Genomic DNA, 25680 nt, shown 5'->3' on the forward strand with positions numbered 1-25680 from the left:
CACAGTCCCTGCAGGCTGCATCCTGTCGCCAGGACCCGGCCCTGTCTGTTCAGAGAGGCCCAGCCCCGGAAAAAGCTACAACAATGGAGCTCATACAGCTGGTCATTGTTGATCTCTCTCCTGGCAGCTGAGCGTCCTGACCTACTTTAGCAAGAGTAGAATAAGAGGCCTTGGGCACCCTGAGATTCCCGCTCTCGGCTTCCACCCTTGTCAGGATACCGCTTGGGATAACTGGCCAGACTCACCTTCCGGGCTGGACTCTTACCCCCAAGAGAATTAGGCGGATTGCTTGTTAAGCACTACCCCTGTGCTCAGCCCTGGACACAGACACAGAGCCCAAGCCTGACCGCATTGACACCAATAGAAAAAAATCCTGTTGGCTTCTCCAGCAGCAGGTCCACGTCCCAGTGCACTAGGCATGGACGTGACGTGACTGAGGCCCTGGGATGTGCTGGAGGAGTCATCCGCCCTGGGCTGTTCGTGGGTGTTGCAGAGAAATAGATGCCATCCTCCCTCGGGCCCTGCACTCGGGAACAGGAACACGGAGCCCCTCACGCCTGGAGGAACTAGCTCTGTGGAGAGGTGGCTGGGTGGGAGCCAGGACTGCCATCCGACCACCCGTGGTGCATTGAGCGCCTGGCTTTTCCCAGAGCCGAGCTGCTGGGGCAGCATGGAGAGATTGGCAGCTGCTGTCTGAGTCACACATGGGAGAACAGCAGGGGGGGCAGTTTCTGGCCTCCGTGCTCCTTCACTTACCCCCGACCAAATTCGCACCATGCATAACTCCCACTGTTGGAGATACACTGGGGTGCAGGAGAGACAATCACAGAAGGGAACTGCGTGTTTTCCCTCGTGCATCAGCCCTTCCACCCACACCCCAACTCACTCCCACGCTCTCCCTTCGAGCACAGCCCCCGCTCGACAGCTCCCCGGGGGAACAGCCACGTATGACACCCCGCTCTGCTCATGACATCAGCTCCCTGTTCAAACCCGTCATCCTGCACCTGGCTCCGTGGGTGGAAAGGCTCCATCCGAGGGCCAATGGGCTGAGAGAGACGGCATGGCCAGCGCTTGCTAACGTTGCTACACTTGGCCGGTATGGCAACTGTTGCTAAGTAGCACAGGAATTGGGGCTGCGAGCCAGAGGGGTCACTTATGAACCCGATAGAAAACAAGGAAGCAGATTACAGTATTTTCACAGCCACAATAAATGGAGGCAGAACATGAGTTCAGCACCAAAAGGTCAATCACGTGCCATGGAGCTAGATTCACACCCAGTGACTCATGCGTTTGTTACATAAAGGGGGGGAAGGGCAAAGAGGGAGGGAAGGGGAAAGTAGACTGAAAAGCAGGAGGTGGATTGCTCTGTGGGCTCTGGCACCCTGGTGGGGACCGAAAACTCACTGCTGGGCTGGACACACACTGCGAGAAGCTATCCAGAACTGGCCCCGTGTGGGGTTCGGGGCGCCCGCGAGTGCCGCTCTAACAGTCAGCCTCACTAAGGGCAGGAGGCCAGGGCTTGATACACTCCAGGGAAAATACCTTGACACGCCATTTGTACTGCTAAAAATGAGCCATCGCTGGTCTCAGAATAAACTCCCCCAAAAGCCAGAAACCAGCCTCCACCGGTCCAGCCAGCCGGCCTTTGCTTAGCCTGCACAGACCTACTCCCGCGGGGCTCCGCAGGACGCAGCACGGCCAGGCGCTGGTTAATAATTAAAGCAAAGAAACCCGCAGCCTGTTGTTTAAGCTGTGCCTCAAGCACCCACCTAGAGTTGGTCCTTCTGCACGGAGCGCTGAGCGGCACCGGGCAGCGTTTATACCCAGGCGCCTGGAGGACAAAGGCACTGCTGTCCTGGGATCCGGCAGCACCCGGCCGCTCAGCCTGGGGAGAAGGCTCAGGGCTTTGGCCAAGCCGTACTGGGCAGCAGAGCGGTGCTGGAGCCAGGCTGACGCGTTCAGCGTGGCAGGCTCCACGCTGCGGCTTAGGCTAACAGCTCAGAGGAAGATGGAGCTGGCCCTAGCTTTAATGTAAGGCAGGATTTTCACAGGCATCAAAGTAGCTTGAGAGCAAAAGTGCCCATAGATGCTTTAAAAAACCCCACTCAATCAGGGCCCCCCGGGAGGGTGGGGGGCAGCAAGTGGGGCAATTTGCCCCAGGCCCCGCAGGGGCCCCCATGAGAAGATAGTATTCTATAGTATTGCAACTTTTTTTTATGGAAGGGCCCCCCAAAATTGCTTTGCCCCAGGCCCCCTGAATCCTCTGTGCAGCCCTGCACTCAACTTCCTCTATCCCGAGTTCACACTCAGGCCTTCAGAAAGTCAGGGGGGGCAGGTTTTAATGACAGGCCAAAGCCTTTCCAGGTGAGGCAGCGGGGCTAAGAGTATCAGTACCTCATTATCGCTGTTAGGAACTCAGAGGCGAGGTGGTGACTCAGACGCTATTTTAAAGGGTGGAACCCCCCATCCCACCCCCACCACCTCGAGTTCTGAATCACTGGCACTGTAAATAGTGAGAATTTCGAAGCCAGGCACAGAACTGCTGTCTGATGAAGGGACTCAGCCCCTGGGATAATTGCTGGATGGGCGGGCGAGGAAGCTGGGATTCAAGAAAGCTTGATTCAGCGTGCTCAGCTGTGCCACTGCTTCCTCACATGGCCTTGAGCAAGTCACCCAACTTCTCCACACCCCAATCTCCTCCGCTGTGCCATGCCACTGGTTACCCACCTTCACAAGGCAGAGTGAGATCCACACTTGTAGCGCAGTTAATGGATGGCTCCTGGGCCCAGATCCCTAAGCACCACCTCCACTCACTGCCCTGCTGAAGTCACAGGGCAACGGAGGACGCGTTGTGACAGAGCGATGGCTGTAGGTGAACAGGCCCCATTCGCGATGAGAGCAGGGTGCGAATCTGACTTCTGTCCAAGCGGCTTTATGGTCGCTGCTCTAGATCTCCATTCCCTCTACCACGACAAAGCTCTTTGGAAGTTGTCTGCCCATTTCCCCCTTTGATGGAGCTTGAGAAGGGGTCAACTGCTATTTTCTTACCCCAGAAGAATCCTGTAAGCTGAGCTGTTGAGATCTTTGATGGCCACAAATGGCAGCACTCAGAATTCAGAGCACTTACACGGGGGAGAGTCCACCTGAGTGCAGATCTGTGCTGGGCAAACTCCCCCACTGCACATGGAGCAGACCCCGGAGCACCCATCCCAGCCCAGGAACGGCCAGCACTCCAGGAACAAAGCCAGTCACGGGTTTGGGGAAGGGTGAAAGCAGAGATTTGTCTCAGCTCAGTCAACTTTGCACCATTGCTTGCGGAGTGAAAATGGAGGGCCTCAAAGGCAGAGTTCTATTTAGATATATACTTCCTGCTCATTCACTAGCACCCTCAGCTCCCCCCTTCCCTCTCTGGCAAGCAAATCTTTGGAGGACCTGAACATTAAGGCCACTGGAGGCTATGCCCAGCCTCAGTTCTTACTGCCCTCAATGAAGGGAATGCCAACAGCTCCGCCTCCTCCTGCCAACCCTCCTCCTCTTGGCCCAGCTCTGGGGTGGAGAATAGTGCAGCGGCTACTCGAATTCAGCTCTTCCAATGATCTTGCACCAGGCACTCAGAGAGCCCGGACAGAAAGCAGTAATGATTTCACATTTAAAGCCAGGGAAAAAAAGTAAAGTATTCATTAAACGAAGCATTTTAGTAATTACGACTCTTCTGTCCTTTGCTGGATGAATTACCCTCGAGAGGGAGGCTTCTGCTACTCTCAAAGAAATCAACTGCGACTCATGTGCTTTGCCTGCTTTAAGCAATCGGTATGTGATTGAAACTGATAAACATCAGAGGTCTTTGGCAGTTTCATGAGGAGCCAGGAGTACGGCCTGGATCTAGTCACAAGGAGCCGGGGGCTGCTGCTGCTCAGATTGCAGAACAGGGTCATCTCTTTTGGACAGGGAATGGATTTTTTCCAGCAACAACTGAAAAATCCCAAAGCCAAAAACAGTTGGTTTGTTTCAAACCAAAACTGAATTTTCAGCCCCCCCCCCCCCAGCACAAAACAAGATGATCAGGGATGCACCCCCTGGTGTGGGTGTCCCTAAATCTCCGATTGCCAGAAGCTGAATCACTCAATGACTGCCCAGTTCTGTTCATTCCCTCTGAAGCATTGGCACTGACCCGTCGGACACAGGATACTGGGCTAGATGGACCATTGGTCTGAGCCAATATGGCCGCACTGATGTAAACAAATCTCATTGTGGATCAAAAACACCTGACACAGAGAAAGATTTCCCCCCCTTCAGGTTTTTGTTTACAGCAGGGGTCGGCAGCCTTTTAGGAGTGGTGTGCCAAGCCTTCATTTCTTCACCCTGATTAATTGAAGGTTTTGCATGCCAGTAATACATTTTCACAAGGTCTCTTTCCTCTAAGTCTGTAATATAGAACTAAACTATTGTTGTATGTAAAGTAAATAAGGTTTTTAAAATGTTTAAGAAGCTTCATTTAAAATTAAGTTAAAATGCAGAGCCCCCCCGGACCGGTGGCCAGGATCCGGGTAGCCTGAGTGCTGCCTTCGGCACGCGTGCCATAGGTTGTCTACCCCTGCTCTCTAGCTTACTAGCAATCATTTCCCCCCTCAACAAATTCAAGACTCAAAATTCCTCTCATGCCCTTGGACCAAAAATAAATAAATAAATAAATAAAGCCACCCCCATGGACCAAGAGCTAAGGGAACTCAGCAGTACGTGAGCACAAGCCCGACTGTCCTACACAGGCTAGAGAGAGGGATTTTGATTAGGCAAATCTACTTGCAGGGGCATGAGTGCTGCACAGCTTCTGCTACCGCACAGCCACTAAACCAGAGTCCAAGGTGTAACTTTGATCTCCTTCCCACGGACAACCGCCGACGTTGGTATCTCTGATGTCCACAAACGGTAGCATCAGGTCTCCTCTCCGTACCCCCGGTGCAGAGTAAGCCCTCTGGACGGGTACAGCCATGTGTCTGCTCCCAGCTCCACACTCACCCTCCACTGACTTTCTTCCTCCATTTGCACAAGCAGCAATTTCAATGTCCTGCTGCTCCCATTTGGCAGGAAAAGTGACACAATCTGGTCAGATTCACTGCCCGGCACAGAGAAAAGTAATCAAGGGTTAGGAAGAGCGCGCAGGCAAGCAGGACACAGGGGCAGGTGACCAGAAGAGAAAAGGGGGGTAGGGGCAGAGAGAAAGACATGGCACTTGTTAGAGAGATGACAGAGGTGGGGAACTAGAAGGTCTTTGGGGCGTCAAACATTTTGCATTTGTGACAATCAGACAAACTTCTCCCCAGCAGGGGTTCCCAACCTCCTGCCCTACTCACGACCCAATTCCTAGCAGCTGGTCAGAGTCGCCAGCAGCTCTCTGCTTTCCCGGCGTCAGGTGGGGCTCGTGGCTGCTGTTCTCACTAATCAGCTAGGAATCAGAAAGGCCTCAGGAGCCCTGTGTGCTCCCTGCTCAGGGCTGTACTACCACCCTCCCCTCCGTGCAGAAACAGAGCTCGCTCCCCGCCCCATGTGCAGGCTGAGAACTGGAACGCTAAGCCCTGGCCCAATGCCCTGAGACCGAGGGATAAACCATTCCAGCCAGGGCTTTTGAACGCTCCAAGCTGGTGCTTAGGTGAAGGCAATTCGCCCCCTCAACGCCTGCAAGGTGATACTTTTAATAGCTTTACGGTAATGCAATTATGTGAACTTAGGCAGGCTGCCCTGTCACTGACACTCAAGGCGTCCAAGGCAAGTTCTCAGCCTCTCTGAGCCGAAAGGGCCGAGATACCGAATTCAAACGCCTCGCTCTGGAGAGACCTGGCACACCTCAGCCAACGAAGGCAGCTGTGCATCCACACAGATCTGCTGCCTCCACCCCCAGCTTCCGTGTCAGTGCGCTGTTAGCCAGCCGGGCTCAACGGCAGAGAGGCGAGCGAAAAACCTCCGACACAGGAGTTGAGAAAAGCCAGCATAAAGCATTTTATTGCAATAATAAAACGTGATACTTTAATGTGGTGGAGGAGGACGTGATGGCGGCAATTTCTCTTACCAAAAATTACTACACAGGGCAGAGGCAGGCGAGTGGGAAGGACCGCAGCGGAGCAGGAGCTGTGCGTCATACGTGAGACTGCTGCAGGCTGTGATGACCAGCATCAAGTTTTGGTAGAGAACACTCAGGTCTAAGTCGTAATGACGACGACTGGGGTTTGGGTTTTCTCTTGTGGGCTGGTTTCTTTTTGTATCTCCCCCCTTCCCCACCCCCCCCGTAAACAGCACCTTCAATTTAAAAGTTCAATTCAAGTTCTTGAATTTAGGTAGTTGCAGAGCTTTGATGGCTAAAGATAAAAAGGTCTTTGAAATACAAGAGAAAATAACCAAGAGATGGAAAAGTCAATGGGTAGCAGTCAGGGCAGCCCCAGCCACCCTGGAGGAAAAACACTGCTGGGGCATCAACACCGCGTTGAAACTGTCCTTCCACAAGGCAGACGGGAAAGGGGAAGCGAGTCGCTCCCAGGGGCCCAGTTTCAGCCAAGGGAACAAATACATTAGCCTAGAACTACTCTGCTTTCCAGAGTCAATCAGCCCTCGATAGCGCCTCGAGAGCTATGGCTTTTGGAGCAGCAGCCATTTGTTTTTTTTAATACACAATAGATATTTGCATCCAAAAAATTAACAGGTTTTCTTTGTTCAAACAATTCCTATCTCAGGTTAACCCATCCGTGTACTTACTGGTAAATGCTCCATCATACACAACTTAATCTATACCCAGAACAAAAAGAAGATTAAGAATTTGACCCCCAAAATGGTGAGGTTTACGACGTATAGTTGAAAAGACATAAAAGCACAACACAAGGAGGAAGAGTCAGAAGCAAAGCTGAGTGATCAGACACATTCAATCAGGGATACGGTTATACAACGAGTGTCGTGGAATATCAGGAAAAGCTCCAGACAAAGTCATGTGCATTTTTCTTGAAGCCGAGATTCTGGAGTCCTCCATGTGCCAAACCTGTAGGAGAGAGAAGAGGAGCCAATGCATCAAAGTGGGCTGCGGAGGGAGCCCAACTCGGAGTCCCAAAACCCCTGGAGGGAGTAACTGGGCTATGTGAGGGGATTTGAAGACAAAACCATTGCAGCCCGGAGCAGGCGCATTCTGAGGCATGTTCGGCTTTTGCAATTAACTCTCCCGCCTGCCCCACGAAGCCCCACTTGCTGTGCTGGGTTAGGAGCAGATCTATGCTCTGCTTCACCTCGGAGCAGGCCAAGCCACCCAAATCTCTACACACAAGCAGGCTCCGTCTACTTCCCTCAAACCCTGTTACAGGCAACACCGTCCCCTCCTCCCCACACACTCCTGACTGATGCTACTTCCCCTCCTCTGAGATGAGGTCACCAGGCCTTCACCTACCCAAGAACAGGGAGTTGAGGAAGGGGCCTCCTGTCATTCCAATTTCATAAGCTCCACATCAAAAATTAGCGTGGCATTTGGGGGGATGATGCCTGGGTGGCCAGTAGAACCATAGGCGTAATCTGGAGAGATGATCATCTTTGCTCTCTGCCCAACACTCATCTGTGGAAAGACACAGAACAAAGTCAGACGAATGCAAAAACTCCAAAACAGGCAAAGGCACCTCGACAGCGCAAAGCATGTTCTAGCCAGGGCAGCTACCCACAGGGCAGCGCCCGATGTTAGCACGCGGGCATTCTGCCCACCGCACAGAGGAGACATCATTCAGGGAACAGACAACAGAACAATGACCACGGTCAGGCTGCTCGTGTGCTCAGACCACTGCCCGTCACGCTGACAAAGTCTCATTGTTTCCTTGTATTCCCCTGTCTGTAGCTATCTGTTATCTTGTCTTAGACTTTGGCTGTAAGCTCTTTGGGGAGAGGCCGCCGTTTGTTCAGGGTTCGTACGGCGCTAGCACATGGACCAGCACCTCTTCATGACTACGGCTCCCAGGCACTAGGGTAACACAGATAATTAATAATAATTAGCCCTTGCAATGCAGCCCATCCTCCTCCTCAGGTTATTCCTGAAGACACAGAGGGAGAAGAAATCACTTATCTCCTGTACGTGCTCAGATTCCATCCTGCTCCTACTGATGGATCTAGGTGGTGACTGTGTGGGAACTAATTCCATTTAGACTAGATTACAGACGAACACGGGAATCACCTCACTCAGAATGAATGCACCCATGATTCTTGTGAGAAGGGAATACGTTAGCTATGTGCACTAACCTTTCTGCCCACGGTACTTCAGCACCATGGCAGATGCTCCTTTCTCTGGTTAGTCAAAGACCCGCAGCCTCAGCTAGTGTAAGTTTGATGCCAGGCTCCACAGTTCTGCAGAGGATTGGCATAAACCATGGAAGTGATATGCACCTGTATTCAAGTTCCTGACTCAACCAGCATTACAGCAGACAGCTGTTCTGCTCTGATCAGGGGCTGGGTTACAGGCATGCTGCATGGGACGTCAACCAAAGACACGGGGACTCGCACATGTGCTGTGCGGACAAAGGCAGCTAACGAAGCCTGCTGTGCCACCCACTCTGAGCGGAGACAGCTCAGCGTTCCACCCACGAGCACTCTGCAAAGCGCAGTGGAAAGCCAGGAATAAGAGAAGAATGAGACTGGGGGGAAATCTCGGACTTGGCTTCGATTCCTCCTGTCACCCCTGCCTAGACATGGACATGTTAGGACAACAGCCACAAGGGCACGCCCGTTGCCTAGTGATGGTTAGTCCTCCAAGCCACAAATGCCCTGGAAGCCCCACCCCAGCACACATTTCGCCCCCATCACTTTGGGTGGAAGGTACTTGGGGTGAGATTTTCCAGAGCACCCAAGCGAGTTAGGCACCCAGGTGCTAGTGAAAGTCCATGGGAGTTTGGTGCTTTAGAAAATACCATCATTCTTCTGGCTACATGTGCTGGGCCAGCCAGGTGGGGAAAGGAGAGCAGAGCAGAGACAGTAACACTCGGCGGGAGGAGGAGATGACAAAAGAGCAGGGCAGACCGACACCCCCCGTTACAGAGACACAGAAGACTGACAGTGAAATGGATGCAAATCTGAGTGACACACCCTGGAACAGGAGCAAGGCCCAAGGCCCTGGGCACAGGGAATGCAGCAGGAGACACAGGAAGCCAGTGGGGAGTAGATAACAGGAAGTAGGAAGAGCATTTGAAAGAGGAAAGCGAAGGACACACTGAAAATGGGCTACACGTCCTATTTTTAGATCCTGGTTAAGGCGATGCACTCAGGAGAGGAAGCAGAATAGAAGATGCCCTTCATATGAGCTGTGAGAAGGGGAGCTCACAGCCCATTTCCTCAGGATACTGGCCAGCTCTGTATTAGGCAGGGACTGCTACACACAAGGTGAAGTGTGAGCCCTGCACAGTCAGGAACGATGGGAAGTAAGTATCCACGTCCTACTGAAACTGCAGGGTCTCAAAGGGGGCAGGGCAGAGCCCAGGAACCCAACTGGAATTTGGCCAGGACAATACAGGTTGCACTCTCCCGCCTACAGCATGCCTTGGGCTCCATTTTCCAGGGACACATTTATTTACTATCTAGCATCTAGGAGCCCTCGTCATAGACCAGGGCCCCACTGTGCTAGGTGCTGTACAAACACAGAACCAAAAGATGGTCTCTGCCCCACAGAGTTGACAATCTAAGTATAAGCTGAGACGCCAGATGGATACAGACATACAGGAGAGCCCCAAGGAAAACAGCGAGGCACTATAGGTCAGCATGACAGGCGATGGTCTGAGCACGCCAGCAGCCAGCCACTGTCCCGTTTTTTGTAGGCACCATAGCAAAGAAGAGTTTTAAGGAGAGATCTGATGGTGGACAATGATTCTGCAGATGTTTACAGGGAGCTCTTCCCAAGCAGGAGGGGCAGCCCGGGAGATGGTAGCCCCACTTTGGGTCTGTCTCATCTGAGAGACTGTGCTGGGACGTTGGGTCAGTGCAGATTCAGCAGGAGAGATGGCACCTACTGTGTCACTGACACCCTGTAGGTGTCCCACTGAAGGGCTTGGCAGGCCCAACCCCGCTGAGCTCATCAGATCCAGGAGGCGGTGAGGCAGAAGGTGACATTTACTCCCACACTCAAAATCCTGGATCGGGGAAAAGAAGAGAACAGCACATGCCGCAAGCATGAGTCTCTCCCACGTCTCTGATCCTCAGCTGCTCATCTCCAAACTGCCCTCGCAACAGACAGAGGGACACAGCAACACACCTGTGCAACCCCTTCTTCCCAGCCGCGGATCACCTCCTGCTTGCCCATCACAAACTTGAATGGCTTGTTCCTGTCGCGGGAGGAATCAAACTTTTTCCCATCCTCCAGCATACCTGAAAAGAGAAGCAATATATCAAACACGCAGCATGGAAAAGACCCCACGCTGCGTCAAACCCTGGTGCAGTCTGACCACCCATGTGAACAGCAGGGCACTGGCTCCCAGACACCGATGCCAAACGTTGCAGTCCTGGCATCAGGGTGGGCTCCCAGCAGAGGTCAGTTACTGCCTCCAGGGGGCAGCTTTTCAAGTACAGATGCCCCCACAGGATGCACGCCCAGATTGCAGAGCTCCCAGAGGGAAGACGTTCCCAAACACCACTTGCAGCTGGACCCAATGAATTGAGTGCAACTCCAGATGCTATGCCTTCTAGCTGGCAATGCAAGGGGAGAAGCTAAGGTCACGGAGAGAAGAAATGTTCAGACAGAACAGGTGGATTTATCACTCCCTCCTGGGTCAGGAACAGCTTCCTGACATGTCAGATCACATGCAAGCCTCACGAGCCCAGAAGAAAGATGGGAACAACAATGATGGCGGGGAGGGGGAAGAGCCCTTCCATCACCTGGTGCTCCTTGATGGGTCACGTCGCACAGCAGACTGCACCATTGTTCTTGCTGGCCTGATCGCACCTTGCTCTTCACAAGGTCAAAATCCCCAGTTAGTCTGTAGGAGCACAGACAAATCGCTCCTCTCGCTTCTGACCACAGATCTGCAACCACCAATTGCCATGCCAACCAGGCACGCAAAGCTGAAAGAAGCTGTGCAGTGAATGCCAGGCTTTCTGGCTCCTGCGCTACCAACCGCACCCAGCTAAGAGGGGAGATGGCAGGGCTTTTAGAGAGCCAACACTGCCCAGCACACCCACGCTGATCTGCTGCTAGAAGCTGTAATGGAGGCACTCGCATCAAGGTGTTTCTCCTGGATCCCCTGGCTTGTTTCAGTTTGGATTTGAGCGCACAAGAACCCACAAGCTACAGCCAGAATCGGGGCCATGTTATGCGAGGTGCAGAATACACACCTCTTCTAAGGGAGCCCTGTACCTCGCCCTTACCACAGTGAGTGCATTGGTACTTCGGCTAAGGCAAGGTTAACATCCTCGGGGCTAAATATAGTTCCTGAACACAAGCAAAGGAGGAATTTCCTCCTCTTCTGGCAGTTCCCTCCCTTGCTCCTTGGAGTTTCCGTGACCTTCTTGGGGAAACTTGGGAGCTTTCACTGCCTTATACAAGCAGCAGAGCTTGTCCATTGGCCAAGTTTCTTACACAAACGGCCAACCCAGGAATAAGCCCTTTGGGGGCTGCACACATGAGAGGAGCCTGGAGCACACAATGCATCAAAAGTGATTTCTGCACCACCGGGTGTTCTCATGGAGTCAGCATCCCATTTTACTGGCTTTGTCCTCATCCCACACATTCCTCTAGCCCTCCACACGTGGCCAGAGGCAGCCAGGGGACAGTCTAGCCGGTTCCAAGGGGAACTGAGCTGGGACCCCACCAACACAAGAAATCCAAACCATGGGGCTTCCGAGAACAGCCACAGAACGAGGGGCTCAAGGTGCACAGGAAATCGTTGTGCTCACTAAACTGAAGCAGGGCAATGAAGCGGGTCTGTAAGCAGAACTAAAGGGTCACACTATCAGTTTGCGACAAAGGATGCCTGAGGCGGTTTAGCCCAGGGATGGGTCTCCTTTCTACAGGAGCCCTGGATCCCGCTAACAACAGGTGACTGAGAAATCAACCCCCACAGGCACCAGACTGGAACAGGCTAGTTAGCTACTACAAACAGGCTGGAGAGTAACCGAGAGTGTAATGATTAACTAACTGCATTACCCACACTCCTCTTTTCCCCAGTTCTTCAAAAACAAGCATGTTTTCCCCAACAGAAGCTGTTTTACTCTTGGAAAAATAAATCCGTTGTCTCGTCCAGCAGGACACTGTCCAGAGAGATTTCCCCTAATCAGGGCAGACAGTGAGTCACTGCCCGGGGGCAAGAGGACAAAATGCACTGTGTACACGGGGAGAACAAATTACATCTTACTTCAGACTGTGTTATCACAGCAGCCAGAGTGTCTAGGGCCATAACCAAATAGGAAGTGGGTGGGAGGGCCAAGGATATGGGTCTGGGTAGAGCTGCTTGGAGAGGAGCAATATAATGGAAGGAAGGGGACGGACAAAGCCCCGTGCTGGGAGAGCAGTAACCACGGAAGTTCCTCGCATGTGTGAATACACCAGTGAAGGGAGATGCAAGCAGCACAAGAACTCGCCCTACACAATGCCGACTAGATGAGCTGCTCCTTGATCGATCAATCTGGGAATGAGTTGTGTGTGCACTGGCTCAAATCGGCTGTCCCTGACCGGCCGTGTCAAAACAACCATGCGACAGGACTGCTAACACCACACTCAGCGGGTGGGATCCCTGCTCGTCAGGCCGCCTGCTGCTATCCAACCAGCATTCCCGAGGGGTATAGACACAAACCCACACAAAGCGAGACAAGGCCTTTCCAAACGAGGCCCATTAGCTCCCCGCTCACCAGCAGTGCTGAGGCAGCACCGCCTGCCTTTCCGAGACTAAAGACTCGAAGCCAGCAGAGCACATTTGAAAGGCAAAATAATTCCAAAGCCAGGTACACAAAGTGAAATCTGCCCTACAGTGATCCACACGCTTTCTAACCTGTGTGAAACAGCCCTCGCCGCACGGCACAGTTCAGATTTAATAACAGGCTGGAGCACGTTGCCGTGTGGAGACCATTCTTGTACAATCCATTACAGAACATTTCCAGAGTACCTCCCAAAGTGCTGTAATTACCATCGCCTTACAATAGCGAAAAAACCAAAGCACAGTGCGCCCGGCCCCCATTCTAGCTCGCAGCGCCCCAGGCTCCGCCATGGCGCTGCCCCGTTGAGAGCGTAGGCGAGCCGGCCGATAATGGGGATTGTCTGCGAGTACAGAGCGTGCTGGCAGGCTAAGAGGAGCTCCGTGCCTTGCTGCGTGTCAGAGGAGATCTAACTGCAATTAGCCCAGTTCTCACATGGTACTGTCCAGCTCCATTCAGGTCACCCACTAGCACTCCACCCTACCTCCATGCAGGCCTGTGTTTGCTGGAGTTTTGTTCATTTACAGGAACAAGCTCCAGGGATTTTGCAAATACTGCTAACGTGCCCAATGCTTGGAAAGCAGCTTCATTGCACCAAAGAATTCAACTCCGAGGTCCCTGGCTCAGCAAGTCAGCACCGGCATAGCCCTGCCAAGCAAAACACCGGCCTGGCCCAGGGAACAATGAGCTAGTAGTCACTGTTTGCTTTTCTCGGGGATACAATCCCTCTCGGTTCTCAGCCTTCTCGCACCTGGGCTCCACAAACCAGCCACCGTCTGCTGCGCCTTTGAGCCACACACTGGGTGCCGCACCAAAGCAGGGAGCAGAAGGCTGGTAGTTTTACAGGGTCAGGCTGGACAGTGTTTCGCTATCCTCCCCTCTCCCACCACCACCACGATGTTCTCTTCCAAGGCTTCCTTTCCGGGAAGCAGAACACAATGCTGCCAGGGAGGTGCTGCAACCAGCTGGAGCAAGGGCACAAAGAGAGAGGGAGTGAACTTTCCCTCTCGCTGATAATCCCCTCCCTCCCCCAGCTCCTCTTTCCTCTCCCAATTATCAGCATTCTATTAATGAGGGGTGTGGCACAGGAGCCCCTCACGCTCCGAAGGGACAGGTATGGCCATTCTTTTCCTCTCCCCGGCGTCTCTGCACCCTCAGTTTAGCACACGGCCCTGGTGGCGTGCATGCCTACAGCACCAGGGATGGCACCAAGGTTACTGATTTCCTTCCCCTACAAGCTTGTGACTTCGGCATAGAGCTGAGCACCTCATGGCCCGGCTACGACGTTCGTGCTAGGGAGTTCCCACAAGCCAACTGCAAACTATAGTGACAAAGGGAGAAACTATTCCCTAACCTTGCCTGCTCTACATTCAGGTACAATGCACCACGGCCAGGCCAGCGCTCGAAGTCTGTGCACCAGTGAACCGCCTCCTGCCCTGGCCAATGTGTGCAGTGGGGTGGACACCAAGGCATCCAATTTCCTGCAGAATTTAAACTCATGTAAGAGGCCCCAGTGAGGATCAGGGCACCGCTGTAACAGGCAGTGCACAGGGAAATGTGGCCCCAGCCCTGAAGAGCTTCACTTTCCAAGTATGACCCGATGAAGTGTTTTCCTGAGTCTGCAAACGCATGGCTCTAGTGCCTCTGCTCACATCTGCCCCCTGGGGCAGAGGGAAATTAACAGGATGCTAGTCAGTTTCACAGATGCTCTTTGGAACCCTCTGGGCAGCTGTGACACTGTCAAAAATCAAGTCACTTCCACACTGCAGCGGATTGGGGAAGCTCTAGCAGATCCTGGAGTTATGCCGAGCGGAGAACCATCCCGAAAGAGAGGGGCAGAGTAGCAAAGACAGCTACCCCTTTTCTTCAGATGCTCTGGGACCAGAGACTCTTTCCTTCCAGTGGCTGGAGGCGAAGCATCAAGACACCAACTAATCAGAGGCTGAAATGGAGCCCACAAGCAGGAAAGCACCCTGGGAACCCCAGCCCCCTCCTTTGCTCTCCGGCAGTGGAGAGGGCCGGGGTGGGAGAGAGCCAGGCTGCCCACCGGGACGTTGCCTCCCGACTCCCATGAGCAGAGCTCTGCTTCCTGGGCCTTCTGTATTTACTCCTGTAGCGGGTTTGGACTGGATGTTTCTCATTCGGCCCCTTGAGCAAGAGGACAACGTGCTGCATCTGGCATGTTACTGCAAACCATGTCGCTAGCTGAGGTCTACACGCCTTTAGAAACAACCACAGAGCAAAACCAGCTGCAAAGGAGACAGGAGGATGTGTCCCCCACCCTCCCTTAGCATCGCCTCTCATGCAAGGTTCCCCTCTTCAAGAGCCCCTCCCCCTCAAAAAGAAATGAGCCTGCAACTCAACAGCTCTGGGCTACATCAGAGGGGAGGTGTAGTGAGCTCCAAAGGCGAGCACCAGACGTGCCGCAGCTCCAGCCCAGGCCCCTCCATGGACCAAGTGTGGCTGCCTGGCCCAGGGCAAGAGCCACTCCCTCAGGCAGGCTGTTCCCATGCCATTAAGGATGTGGAGTCTTGTACCAATTCCTCTTTGGAGGCCTGATCTCTGAGATCATGGCACAAACTGCTGACAGCAAAACCAAGCCAACAGGAAGTTTAAGGTTCGCAGACAGGGTTATGTTTACTGTGCAATGCGAAAGAGAAGGCATTGTACTAGTACTGCGGGGCATGTAATCCAGAAAGCAATCTACCTCCTGCACCAGGGATCCCGGAACACAGCCCTTGGGTCTGCTTCAGGAGCTGCAGACAGCATGCACTTGGCCGTTCCCAAGATGCAATGTGCAAGCCAGCTAAAGCTCCCCTGCCCAGCACCCTGCCCTCTTGGTCAACAGTGCTGGAAGAGGGATGGCCTGAAATCCGCCTGCCCTCTGGATGAACCAGCAGCTTCAGGCCCCTCCATCTCCTAAACTGAAAAGCAGCGTCAAGGTAGACAGGGCCCTCACTGGAGAAGAGGCTGCGAGAAATGGCATGGAAAACAAAGAACATTCCTGCACTAGCACTGTTTACTGCACGAGGTATGAACAGAATGCCTATGTCATCCCCGAAAGCTTATGCTCTAATAAATTTGTTAGTCTCTAAGGTGCCACAAGTACTCCTGTTCTTCTTTATGTCATCCTAATGCTCTAAGATAAGACACCTCTGCTCAGGCCAGCTGCGTTTCCTAACGACTGGTAAAGGGGCAGGAAACCTTGCAACGCTAGGTCAGCTACGATCAATCTGGCTCAGTTATGACCAACAGAGGTAGCCTGTGGATAACAGCAGCACACCAGAGGTCACCAGTCCAGCATCCTGCCAGTGACCAATGCCAGATGCTAAAGGAAGGTGTTAAACCCCACAATGGACAGTTATGTAACAACATACCCGTGAGGGAAATCTCTTCCTAACAACAGACAATAGTCATGCTTTGTATTTATGGCAGCACCTTGGGGCCCCAATCATGGATCAGCGACCCACTGTGCCAGGCGCCGCCCCAAACAGTTTACAGCCTACATGGACAGATTCTAACCTTCAAACCAATTCAAACCAACTCCTAACAAGCTCAGTGAGGTGCTATTAATTAAGGGACACTATTTGATTAATCTCCCCTCTAAGTTAGCCAGTATTAATTTTTCTAGACTCTTCCTACAGAAGCTTTTCCACATCCACTGCCCTTCTCTTGACCTTTTCTAATTTCTGCCACGTGCTGTAGAGATGTGAATGATTCAAACTGACCGCGGTATTCCAGGCGAGGCTACCACCAATTTCCACAACAGCCTGGGGATATTGTCCTTCCCTCAGTGCAGCCGCACACCTGACTGCCTCTTTCTCAGTGGCACCGTGCAGCAAGTGTTTTCACTGAGCTGGCCACAGTGACACCTACATCTCCCTTCCGGTATCCCACATCCTGCATTTGCCGCCACTAAACTTCACCTTCCGGCCCTCACCCAGCTCACCCTCAGCAAGCGGGAACTCCCTCCACCTACCACGGCCAGCCAGAAGCCTGGAGTGCAGACACCACAATGAGAAGCGCTATGTGAACATCCCCACCATGTTACCCAATCTCCCACTTACATTAGGTCTTTCTGTGGCTCTTCTATATCCCTTCGAGTCCCAACTGGGCTAAATAACTGCAGCCTCAGTACACTTTGCCATCCTACTCCCCCCCCACCCCCCCCGGATCATTAGTAACCAGCCCTAGCACGGATTCTTCGGACTCCTCACAATTAACCTACTTCCCCGTTCAGAAGCAGCTATTCAGTCCCACTATTTTCTCTTAGCCAGTTTCTAATACATGAGAGAACTTTACTCTCCACTTAGTTTCCTTAATAGCCTTTTGTAACAGACTTTATCAAAGGCTTTTTTGAAAACCCAAATGTGTTCTATCCAGCAGGGCTCCTTAGCTGCCGCATTACTAACCTCTCCAAGAATCCTCCCAGGGTGGAGAGAGACAACTTCCCCTTACACACGGTACTGGTTGGTCTAGCATGCTTTCCTAGGTGCTTTAATACTATTCTTCTAACTTGTTTACCTGACACTGTGGTAAGGCGCATTGGTCTAATTGCCAGGATCACCCTGCCCCATTTTTAAAGACAGGCACAAGACTGATTACCCTACAATAGAGTGGCTGATTTTGATCAATTACATATTTGAGTTGGCTCCAAGTCTAGTTCATGGTGGACAGGTGTCCATGGTGAAAGCCAAAATGGGGACTCAGCCAAGAGCATCCTCTTTCTGCTAGAGGTGGTCCCTGTGGAAGAGGGTCAAGGTACCTCGGTAGGGAAGCTCAGGGGAACACGGACGCTCTGGCCCAGGAATACAGCCTATGCGGATTAGACACATCAAGCTCCAAGGATGTCAATCTTTCATGAACGCTCAGTTTGACTGATTTTATAAAATGAAACCCTTGTGGAAGTGCTGGGTCAGCCACCCGGGGGACCAGAGCCCACTACCACCCCACACGTGCAGCACACACATTCTATTGCTAAAGAACGGGTACAGCAACATCCTGAACACATACAAAGTGGCAGCCTAGAGAGACGTCTCCACAGACAGGTAAAAAGCACGTATTGCGTTTGCCAACAAAGTCACCGCGCTCGAGAACCAGATGTGTTAAAATGAAACCAAATAGGACAAAGGAACAGGAACGCTGTGGTTTACCTGCACCCAGCGAAGCGAAGCTGCTTTGCTCTTGCTAATCACATCCATGCAAGAGAGCCTGAGCTTCTCTCGCTTTGCAAATTCAACATAATAGGTACATTGATACTATTAAATAGACCGTTCTCAAAGATCCCCATTTAATTATGTTGCAATGGTTTCAGATCTAGATATATGACAAAAAATAACTGTCTCATCAAATGACTCCAGAACTGTACCGTAATGAAGCTGAATTAAATAAGACCTGCATTGCCATGTAGCAATTGTGAGCCATTACAGAAAGCTACAAGTATGCAGCCTTGGGACCGGAAATTCCTTCACTGCCAAGAGGAGAAGCTGTTTGCACTTCAGACAATTCTGATTTGGGGATTAATCCCATATCTGTGCCCTTTAAGGTACCTGTTGGGAACCGCATACAATGCGCTCCAAATCAGTGCTCTCGTTTACGCGGTTCTAGATTCCAGGAATGTTACTAAATAGCCAGCAGACAGGGGAGTCGAGCTGTGCATGCCTGAAACGTTTATTTAGGACACAAGTCCCCTCTCCAATGTGCACAGCAGGCCTTGACTCATCCTGCTCTTGACAAGCCCCACGTACAGGGAGAGGGGGTTTGTAGAGCCAACAGCCACTGCGCAGACTGGAGAGTTTTGCTGGCATTGTCCCGGGGGGTCAGCAGACCAGGGTCTCTCACTGCTGAGCTGCCATTCTCTCAAGGAACCAAAAATTCAGCGCAAACCCTCAGCCCCAAGGGCCATTAGAATATAAGCGGCGGGGGGGTAACGGACGGGGTGGGGGGGGGGACAGCACTGAAGACAGACTGCTGCTGCTTCGAAAGTAGCCTGAGATCTGTAGTGGGGATGGGACGGGAAGGAAACACTTGGGACAACTCACCCTGAATGAATCTGTGGGGAGGAGTTAGGAAGGGATCCCAGGGAGAAGCATCTGTGCTGCCTCAAAGCCAGTAAAGGCTCGCAATAGGGATGGGAGAGGGGATGCTGCTGGGGAGTTCGGAGGGCTGGCAGGCAGCAACGCTGGCCCACCGAGAGCCACTTGAGTGCCTGCCAGCCATCCCTTTGTTCTTCCACTGGCAGAGGAAATGGGGCTGCCGGCAAAAGAGGCAGCCCCACTTCCTCTCCCCCACCCCGCCCCCAATTAAAAGGTTAACGGGGAAGGAAGGAGAAGCAGATGGCCTGGTTGTGAGCCATCAGCCTTGCAGGAGCCAGCACAGAGATCTAGCCTCACCGTACCCTGGAACCTTCCCCTCCCCCTACCCCCACCATGGGGCAGGACTGTAAGGGGCACAGCTCCACAGCTTGGGGGAGGGAGATGGGCCCAGGCGTTCCTCACCCCATCCTGACAGTGGCTCTTCTTCAAACAGTAGCAACCCCAGGAGACTGCCACCTCCCCTCTTTCCTTAGGACAGGAGGAAGACTAGAGTTTGGAGCATTGGAGACAGGGGAGAACTATCTGAGATTATTTATCTTAAAAGTGACGAAGTTACTGAAGACAGTGCTAATAGGCTAAGCTATAGCAACGTGTGCCTTAGAAAGACCTTGGAATGACCACCACCATGAACTGGGAGTCCTACACTACCAAGCCAGAACAGAGACAGGCAACCAAGTCATAAAACATCCATCGCTCACCAAACGACAGCTGGCATCTCCCACTGCCCCTCTTCACAGCTACAGCACTGATCCTAGAACCGAGAGCTGCAGGTTGGCTGAGCTGGTGTGCCATTTTACATCACAGCCAATCCGGCGTCAAACCAGGAGGGCAAAGAATCGCCAAAGAGGGTAAAATAGGCTATTTGCTTGTCCCAGCAGATGCACAATGTTCCATCATGGAGAGTGTTAAAAGGTAACCGGCAAGGAATGAGGATTGGGCAGGAACAAGAACATGTGTCACTACAGGGCGTGCGGCTGTGGAGAGAGGTTAGTCTGCTCAGATATTTCTGAGCCACGGAGCAGCAAGCCCAACCCTTCTACACAGCTTTAATGTTTTTAATTGCTTGTCAGGAAGACTTTACAACTAGGTTTAGTCAAGAATTTATGGCGAGAGAGAGAGAGAGAGAGAGATAATAACCTGACCAGAGCACAGAATGAACAGCTCCTTCACAGAAAGGATTCTCCAAAACAGAGAACTACCTCTGACTTCTTGTGTAAAGGAGACACTATCAACCACGTCATGGTACTTACACTCTACACTAATACAATTGTGTCTTGAGACCCAGTTAAAACACTGTCCCCTGACCTTCCCCTTCTTCTGTGGCTGAAGCTTTGGACAGCACCAAGACATTGACCGCATTATAGTCCTGCCTACGCTGAAGTTGGAATCCTATTACAATCAGGTTCTTGACACCTGTAATGTAGATGGACACACAGCATTTGGACTCCATGCCGCCATCCCACAGGCTTATCCCTTTTCCACCATCAAAGGGAACAGACTTCTGGCTGAGAAGGGTAGAACACTGGAGATATTAGGGAAAGATGACGGGGCAAGTCGCTTGCGGGCCCTCCTGCTAGACCACAGAGCCAACCAAACAGTAGGACACCCAGAAACTTCACCAAAGCACCTCCTATTTGACCTACACCCAAGGGTGGGGCTGCTAAATGCACGTGTCTCTAGGGAACCCATCAGAAGACACACAGCAAAGAACAAAGTGAGATGATCCCTAGCAGAATATTGCACGCGAAGGAGCTTTCCAGCTACACAGCCCACCAGGGACTGCCTGAACACAGGGCTACAAAGCAGCTGTTTCAAGTGCTGCAGTGAACGGTTACCCCTTAAACATGTATCCCAGTCCGGGGGGGCGTCTGCTCTCGACTCTTGCGGGTCGGTCTCAGCACTTACGGGGGCACGTACGCAAGGAGAGACTCCTTCTGTACCAGGAGTCTTCATAGCCTTGCAAAAGCCAGGTTCCAAAAGGCGAGCAACGGCCTGCCCCCCAGCCAATCCACAATGGAGACCTCCATGTACCTTCCCCCTCTTACTCCTGGAGGGAGGGGGGGCAGTGGCCCATCCCATGGTCCCTCCCCCACAAGCCACACACCCTACTGTCGTCCCCCCCAGCTCCATCAAATGCTTGGAGCTCCTCCACTCCACGATGCAGACCTGAGCCTCCACCTCATGGGACACAGCCCCCACCCCACGGAGCACAGCCTATAGGGCACAGCCCCCCAGCACAGCCTCCACCCCACGGGGCACAGCCCCCCAGCACAGCCTCCCACAGGGCACAGCCCCCACCCCACGGGGCACAGCCTATAGGGCACGGCCCCCCAGCACAGCCTCCCACAGGGCACAGCCCTCACCCCACGGGGCACAGCCCCCCAGCACAGCCCCCACCCCACGGGGCACAGCCTATAGGGCACAGGCCCCCCAGCACAGCCTCCACCCCACGGGGCACAGCCTCCCACAGGGCACAGCCTATAGGGCATACCCCCCCCGGCACAGCCCCCACCCCACGGGGCACAGCCCATAGGACACAGCCCCCACCCCACGGGGCACGGCCCCCCAGGGCTCAGCCCCCCCCCGCGGCGGGACTCACCCGTGTAGTGCACCACGCAGGTCTGTCCGCGCTTGGGGAAGGTCCGCCCTGCGGGGAGAGACAGAGAGACCGTGAGCGGTGGGACCGGGAGGGGACCGGGGGGGGGGGGTGATGGGGCGAGGCCGGGGGTCCCCCGGGGGGCGGCGGGCCCGGGCTCCCCTCACCGTCTCCGGGGGCGATGGTCTCCACGTGCACGCCCATCCCGCTGCCGCAGCCGCCGCCCGCCCGATCCCGCAGCCGCCGCACTCAGCTCAGGAGGAGACCGCGTGCGCATGCGCAGCCTCCTCGGCCCGGCCCGGCCGCACGCCGCCATAGAGAGCTCGCCGCCTAGAGAGGCCCCGCCCTGCGCGGAGGCGGCGGCCATCTTGCGTGAAGTCCCCCACCCCACCCCCTCGCTCCCCTGCGCGCGGAGCCGCGTCGGGCCGCCGCAGGGCGGCCATCTTGGCCCCACAGGGCGCGCCGGGATCGTTGCCATGGGAACCAGGCGCCCCTGAGCGGAGCCGCTGCCGCCCGCCGGCCTGGAGCCTCTCCTGCGCCGGGCACGTGTCCCAGCGGCTCCGCAGCCCCCCCCCTCCCCGAGACCGAGGCGCTGCAGTCACACGACTCCAGGAGCTGGGGCTTGGGAACATCGAGGTAGCGCTCCGCGCCCCTATTGTCCCAGGCCGGGCTCGCTGCAGAGAGCAGGCGGGTAAGACTGTCCAGCGAGCCCCATGAGCTCGCCTCCGTCCCAGCGCTTGTCGGGGTCAGCCCTGGGGGCTGGGGGGGCTGCACTGATGCACTGTCAGGCCCGGCCTCCCTGTATCGGTGTAACGCCATCGCTCGGGGCGGGGGTGAAAATCCGACCTGGGCTGACAGCTCGCACGGGTGACACGCCAGGACACTTTTTTTCGGGGGCGGGGAGGGTATAGTTGCCTATATAAAAAAAAAGCCCCTAATCTCCGCCTGCCTGATCACCCTATACTAGGGTGCCTAGATGTCCCGATTTTATAGGGACAGTCCCAATGTGGGGGGTCTTTTTTTATATAGGCTCCTAGTACCCCCCACCCCCTGTCCCGATTTTTCACACTTGCTGTCTGGTCACCCTAGCCTATACTGACCTAACACCCGCCCCGCCCCAGGGGACAGCACTGTGTCACAGGCAAGGTTCTCCTGCCGCCAGAGCGACCACCTCTCGGGGAGGTGGACACTACAGGAGAAGTAGTCGCGTCTTCACTAAAGCGCTACGGCCGCTACATCAGGGCTCTAGCTCTGTACCTGTAGACAAGCCCTCAGACTTTGAACTCTACATTCCAAGGCGCTTCCCCCCATTACGTGAGCAACTGTTTTATCCAAAAATCTCTTCGGGACCCAGGAGTGGCTTTGCATTGAAGAGGATTATTTCTAATTAGAAGTCTTACTTCCTCATCTGAAGTGGAGGAATTCGACTGTTGCTAAGTGAGCAGGGATGCTTCACGGACAGGGAAGAACGTTAAAAAAGCAAACACTTTCAGTGGGTGGCATTAAAATGCGAGACAAGAGGAGATGCGTGACATAATAGATAAGAGGCTGGAACATAAGATTTTAATTGAACTTCATTGCTCAAATATTTTAGAAAGCAAAATATTCAAACTCCAACGTTCCTGGTTTGCTTTGTTCTTAACTGTAGAAATATTTCAATTCACACACCCCCATTCTATTATTTGCCAGCTTGATGTCTCCCCCACTTCCACCAGACTGGTGCCAGCAGAGGAAAGGCAGTAAACCCAAATCCAAGATGGAAATAGGAAGGCACGTGCTCGTCCCACTGCTGATTATTATCTCTTTCGAAGGGGACCGCAGCAATCTGCTCTGGAAATCTGTAGCATTTACCTTCCCCACATTGGTAAATGGGAGTGAGGATGCGGGAAGGGAAGACACAGCTCTATTTATTTATAAGTATTTTCATGATGCTCATCACTCAAGTATATGAGCACCTTGCCCGCTTTAATCATTTTAACTACCCAGCTTCCCTATGAGGTAGGAAGTGTTACCATCTTTGTTATCAGCTGGTGAAACCATGCCACAGAGAGGTCACATGAGTAAGTGCAGAATAGCAATGGTCCAGATCACCTGATGTTTAACCACAGGATGATCCTTCCTCCCTAGTGGAGCTGTAGTGGTGCTAACTCCCACAAGCCCTTTAGGCAGCAATTAAAAATTTACCTATATTTTGCCGTCAGTTGACTATAGCCCGAAGCACCCAAGACAGAGATGATCTGTTACACAAGATGTGATCACTAGTAGTATGCGAGATTCTATCTCATGTAATAGCATCATCAGTAGTGTGTTAATAAGTGCCTGGCGAAGACTGGTGCCACCAATGTACCACAGATTATCCTTAGAAAAGTAAAATGGCATCTGCTCACACCCCCAGCTTCCATCAGTGTACTGGCAGAAGTGAAGCTGAAAGCTTGTCAATAACTCCAGCCAGCGATTACCCCACACTTCCTCAGGCGCCTCTCCGAGTTCTGAGCCCCACTCTGGCCTCACAGCAGACGGCTCAGGAGCTCTCCATGTCCCATCTACCCTGCTGGGGCAGGACCCAGCAAAGGTGTTTAGTGGCTCCTAGAAGTATCAGAACTAGCTTCTTCCAGCTTAAACACGGAGCCCCAGGAAAATGGCTTTGCCCAGTTAACCTTCCCCACATACAGTCTAAGCTCTAACAAAGGGCCTCCGGTACTTTCTTGGATCCAACTGCTCTTCTGGCCAAACACATTGTCAGCATCTCTGCTGTGCTCTCCGGAGAAACATCTTACCCCTAACTAGAGCTCCTCCCAGCTGAGAGACAAGTCTCTTTATAGCTGTAGCCAGTTTCAAGTATGCCCAGTCACCCTCCAGCCCTGCCGTAATCCCTTCCCTGTCAGACTGCATGTGAAGGCGTGTACATTCCACCACAAGGCTATGTTAGAAAATACTGGTTCAAGTCATAAAGCTCAGAAGAAAAATAAAGAGCTACATTAGGTCCGTGGTTCCCCGTTAACTGTTGTGGAAGGCTTGGTGGGTTAGTCGGTCACTTCTGAAGACCTAAATTCAAATCCCCCTTGAGCTGGGTGTTCTCATCTTACTCCTTACTGAACACCTGCAATGCCCACATGATTTCCAGGATCTCTTTAACAGAAGTTTCTTAATGGGGAAGGGGGCATAGCAAGGGCTGCCTGAGACACAGAGATGAGCTGGAAGAAGACCTCATTGGTCACCCTTGGTGACACCACAGTGAGGTCTGCACTCAGCAGGGAACAGAATGAGGTGTCAGCTTCTAGTATCTCAGTTCATGGTTAAACTGTACAACCTGCAAAACAAGCTGATTCTCCTTGAACAATTCCCCACCAAGCTGGCTGATCCATAGGGAGAGCTGTGAAGGGAGGCCTTCTCCTGCTTGCAAAGCAAGAAATGCCAAGGGGAGAAAACATTAATGTTTGCATCGGTTTAATACTTTGTCTTTGAGTTTATAGTTAAAAAAACAGTTGAAAAATACTGACATCAAAAAATACAAATCTACAAATACAAATCCACCTGTAAGGATGGTGCAGCACAATTCACATCCTTCCCAGCCTGAATGGTGCGATATAGCAATTGCAAATGCATCTGAACACAGTTCTTGTCAACCATATGACTTTTAGCATGAGAACTAATCATGTTTCATTTCTTGGCACACAAAGGGCATCAAAATACATAGACAACAACGCTGAATGGGAAGCAACGGGCCATAGCCCATTAGGTTCAAAACACCCAGACCAGCCTTCCTGAACAACATGTCTGGCCCTCGTGACAAAGTAAATGTGATCTGCGTGTAACTGATATAATGTTGCTTTCCTGCCAAGCTATCTGCAGACATCCTGCTACAGCTCTGAGATGGGATCTTCCCCATTCATCGCAAAGCGTGGTTAACTCTTACGCCTCAAGATGTCACTCTAAGGACCAGATTTTCAAATAAAGTGAAAAGAAGAACAGGAGTACTTGTGGCACCTTAGAGACTAACAAATTTATTAGGGCATAAGCTTTCGTGCATATATGCATCCGAAGAAGTGGGCTGTAGTCCACGAAAGCTTATGCTCTAATAAATTT

The 25680-nt window shown here is 52.8% G+C and overlaps 1 protein-coding gene across 1 annotated transcript; it reads right to left on the reverse strand.

The window, feature by feature from the left end:
* Positions 1 to 5970: 5970 nt before the first annotated feature.
* FKBP1A (FKBP prolyl isomerase 1A) lies at positions 5971 to 21920 on the reverse strand. The gene is made up of 5 exons (XM_034787386.1): positions 21762 to 21920; positions 21598 to 21645; positions 10253 to 10365; positions 7421 to 7582; positions 5971 to 7021 (listed from the first exon to the last, which is right to left on the reverse strand). The coding sequence occupies exons 1-4, from the start codon at positions 21796 to 21798 to the stop codon at positions 7454 to 7456; spliced, it is 327 nt and encodes a 108-aa protein (XP_034643277.1). The 5' UTR covers positions 21799 to 21920; the 3' UTR covers positions 5971 to 7021; positions 7421 to 7453.
* Between the last annotated feature and the right edge of the window lie 3760 nt (positions 21921 to 25680).

Source organism: Trachemys scripta, chromosome 12 (assembly GCF_013100865.1).
Source record: "Trachemys scripta elegans isolate TJP31775 chromosome 12, CAS_Tse_1.0, whole genome shotgun sequence".
Classification (NCBI taxonomy): domain Eukaryota; kingdom Metazoa; phylum Chordata; order Testudines; family Emydidae; genus Trachemys; species Trachemys scripta.

Bases quoted from the DNA above. Each gene is read 5' to 3' on its own strand.
- FKBP1A (XM_034787386.1), bottom strand. From the start codon at position 21,798: ATGGGCGTGCACGTGGAGACCATCGCCCCCGGAGACG. The intron at 21,646-21,761 runs GTGAGGGGAGCC...CTCTCCCCGCAG, and splicing joins GACCATCGCCCCCGGAGACG to GGCGGACCTTCCCCAAGCGC. The intron at 10,366-21,597 runs GTGAGTCCCGCC...TTCTCTTTTCAG, and splicing joins CTGCGTGGTGCACTACACGG to GTATGCTGGAGGATGGGAAA.